General features: G+C 41.8%; 4 protein-coding genes across 4 annotated transcripts; all 4 read left to right on the plus strand.

Annotated features, from left to right (window-relative positions):
* The first annotated feature begins 1,399 nt into the window (after positions 1 to 1,399).
* On the plus strand, positions 1,400 to 3,064 carry LOC126578933 (G-protein coupled receptor Mth2-like). Its single transcript, XM_050242014.1, has 5 exons — positions 1,400 to 1,460; positions 1,689 to 2,052; positions 2,132 to 2,306; positions 2,372 to 2,572; positions 2,642 to 3,064. Exons 1-5 carry the CDS (start codon positions 1,452 to 1,454, stop codon positions 2,766 to 2,768), a joined length of 876 nt encoding a protein of 291 aa, XP_050097971.1. The 5' UTR covers positions 1,400 to 1,451; the 3' UTR covers positions 2,769 to 3,064.
* Positions 3,065 to 6,231: 3,167 nt separating this feature from the next.
* On the plus strand, positions 6,232 to 8,090 carry LOC126576719 (G-protein coupled receptor Mth2-like; the record flags this gene model as incomplete). Its single annotated transcript, XM_050238025.1, is given in 6 exon segments — positions 6,232 to 6,636; positions 6,707 to 6,845; positions 6,960 to 7,391; positions 7,470 to 7,644; positions 7,710 to 7,910; positions 7,982 to 8,090. Coding segments are annotated over 6 exon segments (1,461 nt in total), but the record flags the coding sequence as incomplete, so codon positions are not given.
* A 1,683-nt stretch (positions 8,091 to 9,773) lies between these two features.
* LOC126578932 (G-protein coupled receptor Mth2-like) lies at positions 9,774 to 11,558 on the plus strand. Its single transcript, XM_050242012.1, has 5 exons — positions 9,774 to 9,819; positions 10,027 to 10,390; positions 10,452 to 10,626; positions 10,697 to 10,894; positions 10,955 to 11,558. The coding sequence occupies exons 1-5, from the start codon at positions 9,811 to 9,813 to the stop codon at positions 11,109 to 11,111; spliced, it is 903 nt and encodes a 300-aa protein (XP_050097969.1). The 5' UTR covers positions 9,774 to 9,810; the 3' UTR covers positions 11,112 to 11,558.
* Positions 11,559 to 12,937: 1,379 nt separating this feature from the next.
* LOC126576720 (G-protein coupled receptor Mth2-like) lies at positions 12,938 to 17,101 on the plus strand. The gene is made up of 10 exons (XM_050238026.1): positions 12,938 to 13,402; positions 13,473 to 13,608; positions 13,709 to 14,137; positions 14,209 to 14,383; positions 14,465 to 14,650; positions 14,723 to 14,817; positions 16,318 to 16,389; positions 16,461 to 16,635; positions 16,717 to 16,902; positions 16,975 to 17,101. The coding sequence occupies exons 1-10, from the start codon at positions 12,938 to 12,940 to the stop codon at positions 17,099 to 17,101; spliced, it is 2,046 nt and encodes a 681-aa protein (XP_050093983.1).
* Positions 17,102 to 17,657: the final 556 nt, after the last annotated feature.

Here is a 17,657-nt window from a genome sequence, read left to right on the forward strand (position 1 = left end):
CGTTCTGGGAAATATTTCAGATAAGATGGTGACTAAGGGGCGATCGTTGTATCCTAAGCATTGGTATAAAGCATCTGACACCGGTTGATCGACATTGGAAAATCCTGATAATGTGTGAAATTGAAGTGTGTGAAATGACAGTGGAGCAGTGGGTTCAAGTGAAGAAAATATCGGTGGGTTACGGTTCGTAGAATTAAAATGGATTTTTGAACCTGCTCGAAAGGATATAAAAAAAAGGGTAATGCTATGTAGGTGTGCACAACCAATGCTTCAAAGTATCGAATTTCATCTTGCGATTGTTCATGTTAGGGCAATGGTCATTCGGGGCGTGATATTAGTGTTTAGTTTGACCATGGCAAAGAAAGTGCTCGAACCTTTTTTACTTTCATGATAACAGATGAAAAAGGCTGCCCCTGTTGGCGCGGCATGCAGCTGCGCGATCGCGTAGAACGCAAAATAAGCCTATCGTTGGCTAAGAGAAACAGTCATAACTGAAACAGTAACAAGAAGGTCATGAGCTATCACGGGGTGGCCATTCTTCAAACATGATAATTTGAATGTTATCGTGTCGGCCATAAGCGTACTTCTGAAATGAAAGCATGCGGACTAGTGTGCATAGTTGAGTTTTTGGTGAACTCTCGCTTGGCGCAATACAGAGGATCGACTAAGGCATATTTCTTTACTGCGGTTATCAGTTCGCAATTTACCGTGGACGCGGAGAGACGTCGCCAGAGTTCATTTGTGAAGTGTTTTAGTGCTCGTTCGATGAAAGTATATTCAATGCTTTACTTTGGTCGTTTAAATATGTGGTGTCGATCTCAATCCAGCGTGAGCTTTTGGAAATGGTTTGTGTTGCTGCTGCTATACAGTGAGCAAGCTACCGCCGAAAAGCTATGTTCCAACCTGGAATCGGTGGACATCACCAACGGAGAAATGACTGAAACAGGTCTCATCGAACACCAGGGAGTGCTCTACAATTCTTCCCAATATTTTCAAGACGGAAATGTGACACTAGGATGCATTTGCCTCGTGCGTCAATGTATATACGTTTGCGATGCTGAAAATATAACGCGTGTTGAGTTGACCGAGCTCTATGCGAATTTATCCGACGCGACTGGTACAAACATTTCCTTAAGAAACTTGGTGACCGATGATCGGTTCCACTTGATTTTGGGAGAACCACACTGTGAGGGGAATTGGTTGCAATTAGAAGAAGAACAAGTGCATATAGCTTCGGTAAGTATATGGCATTTACAGGTGCTCGTGGTAAAATTTGGTGGTTCGAAATGTTAACTGCACATTTGTGGCTCGATATTTTCAGAATGGTAAGCTGAAATTGTATGAGACCCTTTTCAATTATCCACTATTTTGTATGCTACCGAAGGACGAGATGGGAGAATTTCGTGCTGCATACTGTGAGCCCGAAGCTAGCGATTTACCACATAAAATATATGCCTTTGGTAAGTGCAATCGATTTCAGCAGAAAATTAAAAATGTTTTGAAATTAAAAATGTTGTTTTGTGTTTGAAAGTGCTTGAAATTGAACTGTGGATTTGACAGAAGTACGAAATTGTATGACAATAATACGAGTGATCGGTCTGTATTCTGTTTACTTCTAAGGCTTCCTTGTTTCTATACCCTTTCTTGTGGTCACGTTTGTGGTGTACGCTATTCTACCGGAGTTGCAGAACCTACCAGGCATGTCAGTGATGTGCTATGTGGCAGCACTCGCGGTATCATATTTATTGTTGGCCTTGGGTCGAATGGATATTTATGACTACCAGTCCGTTATGTGTATGGTCACTGCATATACATTATACTTTACGATGATGGCCAGCTTCTTTTGGCTGAACATCATGTCCTTTGATATCTGCTGGACGTTCGGTGGAAGTCGTGGGCGGACGAGTGAACGGAGAAAGTTTCTGTATTATTCTCTGTACGCATGGGGTGTACCGCTGCTACTTCTTTTGTTGATTCTTCTCTTCGATCATACGGAGCTCATAAGCTGGAATCATCGACCGAATATTGGCGAGGAAGGATGTTTCCTCAAAGGTATGTATAGCTTTCAAATGTTATTAGATGGTATGAATAAAAAAAAAATATCTACATCGTTCATATGTATCGTTTACAGAAAAAAAGGTGACTCAGTTTATATACATGTACTTACCGCTACTCTTATTGGTCACTGCGAACATATACTTCTTCGCTATCACCGCCAAACGTATATACGAAGCAGAGAAGGCAAATGTTGTTATGATGAAAGGCAATTCGAGGCGCCACTCGAAGTTTGAAAAGGATCGAAACAGGTTTGTCTTGAGTAAATGACTACAAATGTAGAGTATTGTAACATTCCTACCATTTTGATCGATAGATTCGGACTATATCTACGCTTGTTCACCATCATGGGCGTAACCTGGTCACTAGAAATAGTAAGCTGGCTGGTGACTGAGCCGAATGCTCCTAATCCGTCATGGGTAGTATACCTTCTGGACGTTTCCAACTGCCTTGCGGGCATAGTAATCTTCTTCCTGTTCGTCTGGAAGCAAAGAATAAAGAAGCTGTTCGTTCAGCGGTATGTGTAATGAATTTATCATTCATTGAATTAGTATATCGATAACATTCCCATTGTTTACCAACACAGATTCAACAGGGTAATAGGATCTTCGGAAACAAGCTACAATCCCAACAATACCGGCAGCGTCCAATCGACTGATCTAACCCATTCCAAGGGGATGAGTAGCATGCATCACACTTTCAAACACATTTAAACATTAAATATGATTCCGGGAGGCTGACCCAACACTCATTTCAAACATTCGGCCAGCGCTTGACATTACATGAAATCATATGCTTGACTTGATCTTTAGAACCAATTATGCTCGCCGAAAGCTCATTTGATCATCAATTTCGTTCAGCGTTCGTGCTTGTTGTTCGTACGAAGGACGACAAGTGCTTTTCATTGTCATTTCTATGTTACTTAGGACATAATACGACGAAGAGAACGATGATTTTCTTCAGACACCTTTTCAAACCATGGTAGGACCGTAGTTTATTGAAATATACTAATGCATCAACAATATTTGTTTTAAAATAAAAAATAAAAAAATATTTGTTTTGTTCTTTGTTAAGACCGATTTATGCTATGAATGCAAGCGCTTTACTCTGAAATACTTCTTTTTAGGATTTGACAGAGTAAATAATCATCCCAACGATTTCGTCCTGTACACCGGTAGTGAAGGGAGTGTTTGGTGCATTGTTGGCGCAGCAACATATCCTTATATGTTGTTGCTTTGCCAAGTTGGTATGACCAATACATAAGAAATATCACTAGCACATACTATCAGTTTTGTTACTCCCCTGTGACCACTTTGCAGTAAGCGATTGTTAATAAACGAACCCAAGATAGAAGGAGCTTTGATAATAAGAATGCTGCAACATACGGTGCCTGATTTTATTTTTAGCATTGAAGCGGCATGACGAATGATTGCCTGGTTAAACCGATTGGTTGGGTGCAGACCAGAATGAATCATGGGAACCAATTTGGAAGGTCAAGTATGAAATGTTGTATGCTGCACTATGGGCGCTAGCGGAAGAGGGTGTGTTTCGCTACGAAGCAATCTAAACATTACTATGGGAGTAGCATGAACAGGTGCAGAGCCACCATAGCAATTTTTGATTAAGATGAATATGAAAGACTCTTTCTTTGAGACCCAAATTGTCGTATTTAACCCTCGGTTGGGCACCCGGCGTTTACGCCTTCGTTGGGCACCCGGGTACCCGGGTACCCCACTTATGTGTATTGCATAGTTAAGTTATTGTTTCGCTGTTTTTATCAGTTTTATACCAAAAATAGTGTACTAGAACTAATTTAAGAGTCTTCGGAACGTATTTTTGTTTCAAAATCACAACAAAATCCAATAAAAAACCATAAAAACAATGAAGACAATACATTGGTATCTCTTCGTACGGTCATTTTCTACCGCGTACGTCGTAAAGCAAGCAATAAGATCGTAAAGTGATCGAATTTTCCAGCAAATATGTTATTGAAATTATTGATTTCTTCGAATAAATCAGTTTTGAATTGTCATAAGGCACTTTTGAGGCATAAACAATTGAGTTAATTGGGCACAATTGAGCTAGGAGATCAGATCAGTTGCTACATGACGCGTTCAGAAAGTGATGAGAATTGATTTTTCTGACAAAACGGTTTGAGATAACGTGTTTAATTTTTTACAATAAGGTAGAGGAAGGTTTTAGTTATCAATTGCACTTTATTTTGTTCGGCTATGACCAACTGAAAGAAAATGGGACTATTTTTCGTGAACCATGTTTTTAGTTGATGAAGATAAGTGTATGATTTACTCATATGTTAAGAACATTACACTACACGAACCATTTTTAATCAGTTTGAGAAATAATACATAATTTAAATTGCACATAAAAGGTATCAAAATATGTTGCTTATTTTTCTCCTATTGCTCGTTGAAAATCTGAAAAACGTAATGAAATTTTCAAAAAAATGTTGTAGTTTTCCTAATTAACAATTAATAAACACTAATACATTGATAAATGTTGATAAAAAGTGTTATTTTGAGTTTATAAACATAGCCCATGTGCATAGCTAACGTATGGGGTACCCGGTTACCCGGGTGCCACTGGGCGGGTGTTAATTTCATCGGCCCATAATTACCTTTAAATATGATATATCAAAACAATTCAAAAGCGAAATCGGTGTGAAATGAGTTGTACTTTGGGGATCCGGAGTTTCGTAAAACAATATTGACGGGAAGGCATTCATCTTTTCGTTGAAGCTTGAAATGGGTACCCGGGTACCCGGGTGCCCAACCGAGGGTTAAGATATTGTTAAGCCGGTTGAGTCCCGCGTAGCACGATGCGATCTGGAGAACAGCACTCGCAGCTGTGACACGCGAACGAAAGAGATCGAGAGTAGACACGATTGACGATGGTGGTGGTGTCTCATATGGAGCGGAGGGAATTAAGAGCAAAACGATCTCGTTGCTTCATCGTGGTTGCTTCAATTCGGCGGTAAGTTAGCGGCGCCTATAATCAGTGATTGAGATGCCTGGTGCACTCTTATCCAAAAGCACTCAATAGCCGTATCGTAATCAGTATTCTGGGATTGATGCAAAGAGTGCGGGGATCGTGATCGCCACTTCTCTACCTTTTGTTTTTGGCTGCAGCAGTTTATCGAAGCATTTCAAGACCAACGGTAAGGTGCATTCGGTTGGTGGAGATCGTACCAGTGCGGATGAGATATAAATGTGCTTGTAATAGAACAAGAACAGAAGAGTCGCAACGTTTTAAACCAGAATCGTGGATTGATTCGTTGTCATTTGAGTCGTGTTTGGTCGCGCTAGCGAATAACCTACTGCATGTGAAGTTCTGATCGTTGTTAGTTGGCCCGAAAGCAGCCGTTGGTGATCCGCTCGGATTCCGTTTGCATGGTCTGGTTTATTAAGAGTAACTCGATGTGGATGTGATATCAGCTGGGGGAGTGGCATGGTACGTGACGTTACTTTGTGAATCTCGCGGATGATAACGACAGATTTTTGCTGATGAGTAAGTTAGTGTATTAGAAGAATCCCGCGTATACATCGCGTAGTCATAAGAGATAGTTCGTGGAGTGATGTGACGACCCTCACGTTGAATCGGAGTTTAAAATTAATGTTATAGAAACTATATGTTTACTTCATCGAGGAGCTTATCATTGTCATGGTGTATTGATCGATAGAATGGCAATGCTGTACACCGTTGCAGTTTTTATTTTCGGTGTTATCCACAGAATCGTCTATGTACTTTAGAATGTCGTTAGTAATTAAAGTAATTAAAGAAAAAAAGGACTTTCTTACATTTATGATAACAAATGAAATATGCTGCCTCCTGCGACGCGCCTCCAGAACGCCACACGAGCGTGCATCATTTCTCTTGGACTCGAAGTTAAAAGAAGCTCATGTGCTTATAATGGGAAAAACCACAGATAATTGAAATGATATGAAGTCGGTCAATTGACGCAGTTTGTAAATGGAAGCATGCGTAGTGGTAGACATAGAAAATCGTCTAAGGCATGTTGTAATTGCTGCTGTAATCAGTTTGCTATTGATCGGCGTTTCGAAGAGACGCCTACAAAGCTCGTCTGTAAAGTGCTTTAGTGTCGAAGGGCTGCAGGCATACTGAGTGTTTTACTAAATTGTTTTCAAAATGTTGCGCGTGTGTTTGTGGAAATGGTTTGTGGTGTTGCTGTTGTGTAGTGGTCAAGCTACTGCCGAACAGTTATGCTCCGAGGAAGAATCGGTGGACTTCACTAACGCAACAATGGATGTAGATGGAAATATTGACTACAATGGTGTGCGCTACAATTCTTCTCAATATTTTCAAGACGAAAATGTGACACGAGGATGCATTTGCCTCGTGCGTCAATGTATATACGTTTGCGATGCTGAAAATATAACGCGTGTTGAGTTGACCGAGCTCTATGCGAATTTATCCGACGCGACTGGTACGAACATTTCCTTAAGCAATCTAGCGACCCATGATCGGTTCCACTTGATTTTGAAAGAACCGCACTGTGAGGGAGATTGGTTGACTCTGGAGCAGCATGAAGTGCTCATCACATTGGTAGGTGGTCCGAAGTGTCAAAATGATTATAAGCATAAGCAAAATATGATTACTGGAATCTATTTTCCAGAAAGGTGATCTTGACCTGGATAGCTACATTTATAACTACCCAAACTTTTGTATGCTACCGAAGGACGAGATGGACTATTTTCATGCATCATACTGTGAACCTGAAATTAGTGATTTACCACATATAATATATGCCATCGGTAAGTGTGATAATTTTGTCACGCAAAAAAAACTATGATTGAATCTATTTTTGACCCACGATAATTGCATAGCTATGGTACGAGTGATCGTTCTGTATTTTGTTTCCTTCTAAGGCTTCCTAGTGTCTTTACCCTTTCTTGTGGTCACGTTTGTGGTGTACGCTATTCTACCGGAGTTGCAGAACCTACCAGGCATGTCAGTGATGTGCTATGTGGCAGCACTCGCGGTATCATATTTATTGTTGGCCTTGGGTCGAATGGATATCTATGACTACCAGTCCGTTATGTGTATGGTCACTGCATATACATTATACTTTACGATGATGGCCAGCTTCTTTTGGCTGAACATCATGTCCTTTGATATCTGCTGGACGTTCGGTGGAAGTCGTGGGCGGACGAGTGAACGGAGAAAGTTTCTGTATTATTCTCTGTACGCATGGGGTGTACCGCTGCTACTTCTTTTGATGATTCTTCTCTTCGATCATACGGAGCTCATAAGCTGGAATCTTCGACCGAATATTGGCGAGGAAGGATGTTTCCTCAAAGGTATGTATAGCTTTCGAATGTTATTAGATGGTATGAATAAAAAAAAATATTTACATCGTCCATATGTATCGTTTACAGAAAAAAAGGTGACTCAGTTTATATACATGTACTTACCGCTACTCTTATTGGTCACTGCGAACATATACTTCTTCGCTATCACCGCCAAACATATATACGAAGCAGAGAAGGCAAATATTGTTATGATGAAAGGCAATTCGAGGCGCTACTCGAAGTTTGAAAAGGATCGAAGCAGGTTTGTCTTGAGTAAATGACTACAAATATACAGAATTGTATCATTCTTATCATTGTGATCGACAGATTCGGACTATATTTGCGATTGTTCACCATCATGGGTGTAACCTGGTCACTATAAATAGTAAGCTGGCTAGTGACTGATCCGAATACACCTTACCCGTCATGGGTAGTATACCTTCTGGACGTATGCAACTGTCTTGCGGGCATAGTAATCTTTTTCCTGTTCGTCTGGAAGGAAAGAGTAAAGAAGCTGTTGGTTCAGCGGTATGTTTACTCGATGTAGCTTAAAACAAAATTGATGCACGATTGATGATTTTATGTTTTTATTGGTACAGATTCGTCAGAACGGAAAGTATCTCGAAAGACGATTACACCGGGTTCACTAGAAGCAGTGCTCAATCCGCTACACTGACCAGCATGGATCAACCTAACGAATATGTATGATTATGCTGCTAATTATGAACTTCGAGCGCTAGTCCAATGACGAATTTAAGTATCCGATCAGCATTTCGTTAAATCGGTCTCCAAACAATAATCACAATACTTTCCGGAAGACTGCCAGTGCTATGCAACTGGCTTAGTTGTGTGCCATTACGTGATATCATATGCTAAATAAAGATAATAAGCATAATATTAATTACACCAACATTAACTACGCGAGCGATAAAAATGGAAATATATGAAAGAAGACATACTAAAAATAATAAACTACTGGAAATAAAATACGAGCTATGTTAAGGTTCGTGTTCGTTTTTCTATATTCTGCGACGAACTCATGTTCATTTTCACATAACTAAAATTGTATTAATGACCTATTACTCATAAACATTGTACCGATACTCTTTGTGTATAACCAATATGTAAGGGAGCAAAGTCAGTTATTCTTATGAGACCAAGCGCACTATCGCGTTGCAGCGGGCGATTGTTCATAAAAAAAAATTAGATATTAGAACATTTGATAGTACGAAATTGAATGCAGGCGCTACCTGATGATAATTGTAGTATTGAATCGGCATGACGAATGATAGCATGATTAAATCGAAAGGCTGGGAAAGTCCCTGCATGAATCAGTGCAGCTTCTACCCAGAATCGCCGTTTACGCCATCGTATAGTTCGATTCAATTTGAAAGGTCAGATATGAACTGCGGATGCTGGGCAGTGGATGCTGGCGAAAAAAATCCCTTTCGCTCCAGTTGCTAAATTGATATGTCGTATGACATCGTTCTCATCAAAGAACATCTTCTTTGATGCAAAGAAGCCGTCGAGTTGTCTGGCGTTATTTAAGATGTAGACATGATCGTCAAGAGAAAGCATTTGCTGCAGGACCGTCGCTTCGGGTAGTTGTTATTCCTTCCGTTAGGTTTGTGCCATTGGTTTATCGTTTGATCAAATTTTGTGATTCTGAACTTCATCATTCAGTGTAGCATGTGATGCAGTGAATGCATTAGTGATTGATAGATAACTTTTGTTTTCATAGTGACAAGAAAACCTTTTTACAAGATGGGGCGGTGTGTTGTTTTTCGAAACATAAAACAAATAGTAGAGTGTTTTTGGGTGTTTCATGTTCTGTTACATTGGAAAAGTGTTGGTGTCAATGCAGCAGAATTATGCTCGGAGCAAGAGTCGGTAGACATCACCAACGCAACAATGAATGGAAAAGGACTCTTTGAACATCAGGGAGTGCTCTATCATTCTTCTCAGTACTTTGAAGTCGGAAAGGTTCGGCGAGGATGTGTTTGTCTCGTGCGTCAATGCATATACGTTTGCGATGCAGCAAACATTACGAGGGTTAAGTTGACTGAGCTCTATGCCAATGTATTCGAGGCATCAGGTTACAGTAATCGAATTGTGAACCTAGCAAAAGATGCTCAGTACCACTTGATTTTGGAAGAACCACACTGTGAGGGGAATTGGTTGCAATTAGAAGAAGAACAAGTGCATATAACTTCAGTAAGTATATGGCATCAGAGGTGGTTGTGGTAAAATTTGGTGGTTCGAAATGTTAACTGCACATTTGTGGCTCGATATTTTCAGAATGGTCAGCTGAAATTGTATGAGACCATTTTCAATTATCCATTATTTTGTATGCTGCCGAAGGATGGGACGGGGAAATTTCGTGCTGCGTACTGTGAGCCCGTCATTAGCGAATTGCCATATAAAATATATGCCTTTGGTAAGTGCAATCGATTTCAGTAGGAAATTAAAAATGTTTTGAGTTGAAAGTGCTCGAAATTGAACTGTGGATTTCACAGAAGTACGAAATTGTATGACAATAATACGAGTGATCGGTCTGTATTCTGTTTACTTCTAAGGCTTCCTGGTTTCTTTACCCTTTCTTGTGGTCACGTTTGTGGTGTACGCTTCTCTACCAGTGCTGCAGAATTTACAAGGCCTGTTAATAATGAGCTACGTGGCAGCGCTCGCGGTATCATATCTTTTGCTGGCTTTAGGGCATTTGGACATCTATGACTACCAGTCTGTTATGTGTGGTTTCTGTGGATTTACACTGTACTATACGTTGATGGCCAGTTTCTTTTGGTTGAACATCATTTCTTTCGACATTTACTGGAGGTTACGCAGAAATCGAGAATGTGGGAGTGAACGGAGAAAGTTTGTGTATTATTCTCTGTACGCTTGGGGTATACCGCTGTTATTTCTTTTGATGATACTTCTCTTCGATCATACGGAGCTGATAAGCTACGAACTACGACCGAATATTGGTGAGGAAGGATGTTTCCTCAAGGGTATGTATTGTTAAGAATAATTTAACGTGCAAATAATACATTTTTTGCGAATCGTTCACAGAGGACAAGCTGGTTCAATTTCTATACTTGTACCTGCCGCTGATGGTAGTTATCAGTGCGAACATATACTTTTTCGCTATCACCGCCAAACGTGTATACCAGACTGAGCAGGCAAACGATAGTATGTTGAATGGTAATTTGAGGCACGACGTAAACTCTGAAAAGGATCGAAACAGGTTTGTCTCTGGAAAATAATAATTAATGTAAAAGGTTTTAAGATTGCTTTCCTATAATTGTGATCGATAGATTCGGACTATATCTGCGCTGGTTCATCGTCACAAGTGTGGCCTGGTCACTAGAAATAGTGAGCTGGCTACTGACTGAACCGGGAACCTCTCCGTCTTGGGTGATTTACCTTCTGGACGTTTGCAACTGCCTTGCGGCCATAGTAATCTTTTTCCTGTTCGTCTGGAAGCAAAGGGTAAAGAAGCTGTTGCTTCAGCGGTATGTATGAGCAAGAATGCTGTTTGGTTTTTCCTTATACATAACAGTTCACCCTTTTAGCTTCAACTGTAGCCTCAGCTCGCACAACTTATACAGAAGCCACTCAATGAGCAGCATCGTATCGAGTTATGTTGCAGAAGGGAATCGCCTAGCACTAACGACAATAGAGTCCACAGATGCGACTCATGACACCATATCAAGAGGAAATGCGCCATGAGGATAGTTAAAATTTAGAGAAATGATGTTCAATTACTTTTCTGCATAAAACACTATAATTGTTCAAAGAAAAGTCTCCTCGCGTTTTGATGTAAAATTCGATGCAGTATTCAGAAGGCTTTACTTATGCTTGGTCTATTAGCATAATATCATTTATTTATTTTTACTACATACAACATACTAGAAGGAGTCAGGAACCACCAGCAGCGAACATAAAAATCCGAGCACGAGTTTCCTTGGAATTTCTAAATTTGGAATGATTTGCTTGCTCTTCCACACTCGTGAAAAGCGCAGCATAGCTCGTGAGAAGCGCAGCATATCTCGTGAGAATCTAACCAATTCAAATCGGCCGTTTTTCGAAGCAAAACACAAGAAGACGCGTAAACAATGTATCGAAAACAAGACTTGAAGCATAGAAATACATAATAATGTACAAGACACTATAACTCTCCAGCTAATTAATGTTATAGACTTTATTTAAAAAAATAAACTAGTTTTAAAATTGATTGCTAATAAGAATAGAGCTGTTCATCCTTTCATCTGCCAGCATTTTTAGTTATAATATCGAAATTTTGAACACAAGTAAAATGTATAAAACAATGCAGCAACAACAGCAACATCGTGTACTACATGTGAAGCATCGAGCAAAACCCCAACTGTAACAATCATTTGGCGATATAAAAATGTTCAACCACAAAAATACTCGAGAGCATGAAATACACAAAGTCAAATACATTGGCGTCTAGTATTGTTGAGCAAGGTACAATCACAAATTATGAGGCTCAACACCACCACCTTTACCTAAGACCACGGCAGTGAGTTATGAGTTTATCCAATGGATTATTGCCCGTAACACAATGGTCGTAGTTCGCGGGTGTTTGGGAAGATAACAACCAGCTGTTGTAACGGTGGGCAACGGTTTTTAAAATAAAAGTAAAATCATGGAAGCAGGCAGAAACTGGTTCACATTATCTCCACGTTTGGAATTGCTAATCTATGATTCATAACTATTGTTTCAATGATAATTAGTCCTCTATTTGAAGAGTATCCCTAAGACAATAACATGTTTAGAAGCGACTAGCCGATGTTTGCCTATGTGAGTGTTTGACCTGGTTGGCTGGAGGTATCCTATCGACTCCCACAATTTGCTCGTATGTTTATCGGACAGCCCCTGATGAGCGCCGGACTGAAAATAGCCGAATATCTCCAAAAAAACAGCAAGGAAAAAAAACCAAGCGTCCAGAGCCCGTCCGTTGGTCCAGTACCCAATCCAGAGGTGAGTCTCGAAGTGTTAAGTAGCCCCAGGTCTCATGTATCTTCTTCCCGCCTTTTTCCTCCGCCCCAACACGAACTGCATCACTGGCCACATTGTGGAGCACGCGGTGTGGCGTCTTGTGCGTTTGTTAGTAATCTTGTTCGCGCACATAAACAAAACCGGAGCGCGCCTCTTAACCAGGAGCCGACCATTGGCGCTTCTCCCGATTCTTGGCCCTGGTGCGCACTCTCTCACTCTTTCTCTCTCTCTCTTCCTCTTTGTATACACCCAGCGTGCAATCCATTAATGCAGGATTTCTTTTTTAAATTTTCACCTCCGATTGCCGCACCTGAATAGCTTCTTTTTGGAAACAACCACCCTTAGGCCAACCTTCCTTCCCAGCGAGCAATACATTCAAGCACAAACAGAATACCTTGGGCATCGCATCTCGCAGCTTGCAGTATTGGCCAGTATCAATCGAAGTGTCTTCCAGGGAACATTGGTGGCTAATCTAATAATGTTTTTCGGGATTTGATCATCCAGCAAATACCAAGCAGTGAACATTTTCAAACATGCTTCTCCATTGTCACACTGTGCCAATCATTCTCCTCGTGTTTTGTGCAGTGTTGCGAGTAGTGCTACCAACGGAAGCAATCGACGGCACCGATTGCTCACTGGAAGACCGAATCGATCTGACAAACGGTACGATGGAGCCCGGCAACGGTACGATACAGTACGCCGGAGGACTGTACGATCAGGAACACTACTTCGAGAATCAGGAGCAACGCTACAGCTGCGTTTGCAAGTGGCGCGTCTGCATCTACGTCTGTTGCTATCACATCGATGCCGATCGCTGCGAGTTGGCGCAACTTCCGCTTAACGTCTCGGTACGAACAGCCACCGGTTCGCGTGTGCGTGAACAGGTGAACCTGAAGCAGAGTGCCAGGTACTGGTTGATCTATGCGCGGCCACCAGCCTGGAACAGCACGGCCGGGTATGTTATGCGCTTATTTGGCTACGAAGCGGAACTGCACGAGGTAAGCACGGGGATTGATTTCGATTGGTTTGCGGAAGTATACCGTCGGTTGTGTTTGTGTTCGATTACAGGATGGTAGCCTGGCGTACGGATCGAACGTTTATGCTAGCAAAACGTACTGTGTAAATCCAGGATCCGATCCTATACCCTTTGTTTGGTTCCTGGAGCAGAACGATCAGGTGGATGTACACCACTGGCATTCGCTCGGTAGGTTTCTGGATGCTCCCGCGTGATTTACTTATTCTCACTAAGGCTGGAGTGTAAGCGTTTGCTCGATACTATCCGTTTGTGTTTGTTCCAATTTCAGGCATGATCATTTCGGTGCCATTTCTGATTGCCACACTAATCGTCTACATCCTGATACCGGATCTTCGCAACATCCCTGGCAAGTCACTGATGTGCTACGTCCTCGCGCTAACGAGCAGCTATGTTACTTTGGTCGTGATCAAGCGCAGCGTGATCATCATGCCCGATTGGTGCCAGTTGGTTGGTTATCTGTGCTACTACTCGCTCATGTCCAGCTTCTTCTGGTTGAATGTGATGGCATTCGACATCTTCTGGACGTTCGGGGGCCGGCGTCGCTCAACGACGGATCGGGGCAAGTTCTTGCTGTACTGTTGCTATGCTTATGGTGTGCCAATGACATTCCTCGCTGGTGCACTAGTGGCGGACAAAACGGAACTGCTACCGACAACGATTCGACCCGGGTTCGGTGATGGTCAGTGTCTATTCAAAGGTAAGCGTGGTTCGCACATGGATGTAACGTGTTTGGAGATCTTTTACTAACTCGTCGATTTATGATTCCAGCGGAACAATTTGTGTCTCTCGTGTACCTGTACCTACCGCTCGCGCTGGTCGTCAGTACGAATCTGTTCTTCTTCATCAGCACCGCCTCAAAGATCAGTCTGATCGAGCGTAATACAGCAGCCGCGTTGAGGGGTGACTCAGGGCGCCACAGCCGGTTTACCAATGAACGCAATCGGTATGCTTTCTCCATACGCACCGTGGGTTCGGGATTTCGTGGGGCTACATCCACACTAATCACTTTGTGTATTTATCTCAGCTACGGTTTATACGTCCGGTTGTTTGTGGTGATGGGTGTTACTTGGATGTTCGAGCTGATCAGCTGGGTTGCCGATACGCACCACTGGTGGGTGTATGTGACCGACATCTGTAACTGTAGCAGCGGTGTGTTCATCTTCTTTCTGTTCGTGTGGAAGCGCAAAGTGCTGATGTTGCTGCAAGAGAGGTTAAGTAGTGCGGGCGCCGGGGATCCACGACGAAACACACAACTGACTTTGGCCGCTTGCTTCTTTTACAGGCTTAACGGCAAGAAGGTGAGAAGTCAAGCGCAGCCTCTGTTCTCCATGACGGCCACCAGGACGACCGCGCTTACTCAGACACAGGGACAACCGAGTCCTTCGAGGTTAGACACCGGGAGTTTCTAGCGCGCTTCATTATGTGTCGTGTGTGAAGGATAAGCAAATGGACCAAAGAGAAATGGGAGAGTGTGTTCATCTATTCAAGTGTTTGTGTTTTTTTCCTGTAGCGTGTCACCACCTAGTAGATTGTAGAATGTAGTTTAATTTGCACGACCAAATCCAGTTGACATTTTGCACGAGTTATAGCTGCTAACAGAATGTTGTTGATGACGATAGATGCGTTAATAAATGTACGATATGATCGTTTAGGGTACTCTTAGAAGGATCTTATTTGTGGTCAACTACTTCAACGAAACGAGTGTATGCAGCATAAATGAAAAGATTCACAATGGAACTAAGAAACAAATGAAAAGAAATAAATATAGAACACAAGTAGTGAACTGTGTGTGCTAGTAGAGATTATTCTCGTTACGTATGATAGTAGACTGTTGATTGATACTGAAAAAGTCATGTTTTTACATCCTGCACTTGTAAGTAAATTAATACTAACCACATTTGGTGGGATATCTGATTGAAATCTTTATTTCGTTTTTAGTTTCTAGACTAAAAATAATTTCCTGTACAGTCAAATATCTCTTGTAAAGCAATAATCGAATTTAATCACTTTTGTTAAATCATATTTATGATTATGCTTATGCGCGTTCATTTTGAAACGTACCGTATTGCATACAACAAACATAGGTTTAGCGCAACCTTCCATGCGAGTGGTTGGTAACGCATAACGCATAACGTATGTAGTGGAAAATTCTTCGCTTCACCCCCTTACGACTCCAGCTAATTCGCAAGAAGGAAAGGGGATTGGAAAATGTATTTTTCAACAGGAGTTCGGCTTTGAATGCAGCTTTGAAAACTGCCCCGATCTTGTCATGAAATAATGCAGAAATGCCTTGATGATTGCGATGATGAATACTAAACGGCCACCGTGTCGTCATCCTTTGTGTCCTGGGGAGCACCTGCAAAACGTCCCATCGAACCGCCTGATAACGTAAATCAGTTCGAGCGGTCGTTAGAAACGTTTTCAGCTGCTTAGTACTTTATGTTATCTTTAAAATAGCCTCTAATAGATTTTTTTTATATCTTCATTATTTCTAAAATCGCCAAAAATATTTCATTTTTATTATCTTTATATCACTGATTCTATCCGAGAGATGAATACTATTTTGCAGCATTAAAGCAGCTAATGATTACTCTTTTAGTTGCCATCACTCTTTCATCTTTGTTTTGCCATATGCACATTGAAGAAGCAGGCTGAGGCATCGTAATGGTCAACAACATTTAATGCTACGCCATGCGGCCATTCAACGGCGAAACAACACACTAACGCCAAGGCTATATACTATCAATCACCGTTACCACGGAATGTAATAGCTCGGGTTCGGGGGCCGGCGTCGCTCAACGACGGATCGGGGCAAGTTCTTGCTGTACTGTTGCTATGCTTATGGTGTGCCAATGACATTCCTCGCTGGTGCACTAGTGGCGGACAAAACGGAACTGCTACCGACAACGATTCGACCCGGGTTCGGTGATGGTCAGTGTCTATTCAAAGGTAAGCGTGGTTCGCACATGGATGTAACGTGTTTGGAGATCTTTTACTAACTCGTCGATTTATGATTCCAGCGGAACAATTTGTGTCTCTCGTGTACCTGTACCTACCGCTCGCGCTGGTCGTCAGTACGAATCTGTTGTTCTTCATCAGCACCGCCTCAAAGATCAGTCTGATCGAGCGTAATACAGCAGCCGCGTTGAGGGGTGACTCAGGGCGCCACAGCCGGTTTACCAATGAACGCAATCGGTATGCTTTCTCCATACGCACCGTGGGTTCGGGATTTCGTGGGGCTACATCCACACTAATCACTTTGTGTATTTATCTCAGCTACGGTTTGTACGTCCGGTTGTTTGTGGTGATGGGTGTTACTTGGATGTTCGAGCTGATCAGCTGGGTTGCCGATACGCACCACTGGTGGGTGTATGTGACCGACATCTGTAACTGTAGCAGCGGTGTGTTCATCTTCTTTCTGTTCGTGTGGAAGCGCAAAGTGCTGATGTTGCTGCAAGAGAGGTTAAGTAGTGCGGGCGCCGGGGATCCACGACGAAACACACAACTGACTTTGGCCGCTTGCTTCTTTTACAGGCTTAACGGCAAGAAGGTGAGAAGTCAAGCGCAGCCTCTGTTCTCCATGACGGCCACCAGGACGACCGCGCTTACTCAGACACAGGGACAACCGAGTCCTTCGAGGTTAGACACCGGGAGTTTCTAGCGCGCTTCATTATGTGTCGTGTGTGAAGGATAAGCAAATGGACCAAAGAGAAATGGGAGAGTGTGTTCATCTATTCAAGTGTTTGTGTTTTTTTCCTGTAGCGTGTCACCACCTAGTAGATTGTAGAATGTAGTTTAATTTGCACGACCAAATCCAGTTGACATTTTGCACGAGTTATAGCTGCTAACAGAATGTTGTTGATGACGATAGATGCGTTAATAAATGTACGATATGATCGTTTAGGGTACTCTTAGAAGGATCTTATTTGTGGTCAACTACTTCAACGAAACGAGTGTATGCAGCATAAATGAAAAGATTCACAATGGAACTAAGAAACAAATGAAAAGAAATAAATATAGAACACAAGTAGTGAACTGTGTGTGCTAGTAGAGATTATTCTCGTTACGTATGATAGTAGACTGTTGATTGATACTGAAAAAGTCATGTTTTTACATCCTGCACTTGTAAGTAAATTAATACTAACCACATTTGGTGGGATATCTGATTGAAATCTTTATTTCGTTTTTAGTTTCTAGACTAAAAATAATTTCCTGTA

This window comes from Anopheles aquasalis, chromosome 3, assembly GCF_943734665.1.
Source record: "Anopheles aquasalis chromosome 3, idAnoAquaMG_Q_19, whole genome shotgun sequence".
In the NCBI taxonomy this organism is placed as follows: Eukaryota; Metazoa; Arthropoda; class Insecta; order Diptera; family Culicidae; genus Anopheles; species Anopheles aquasalis.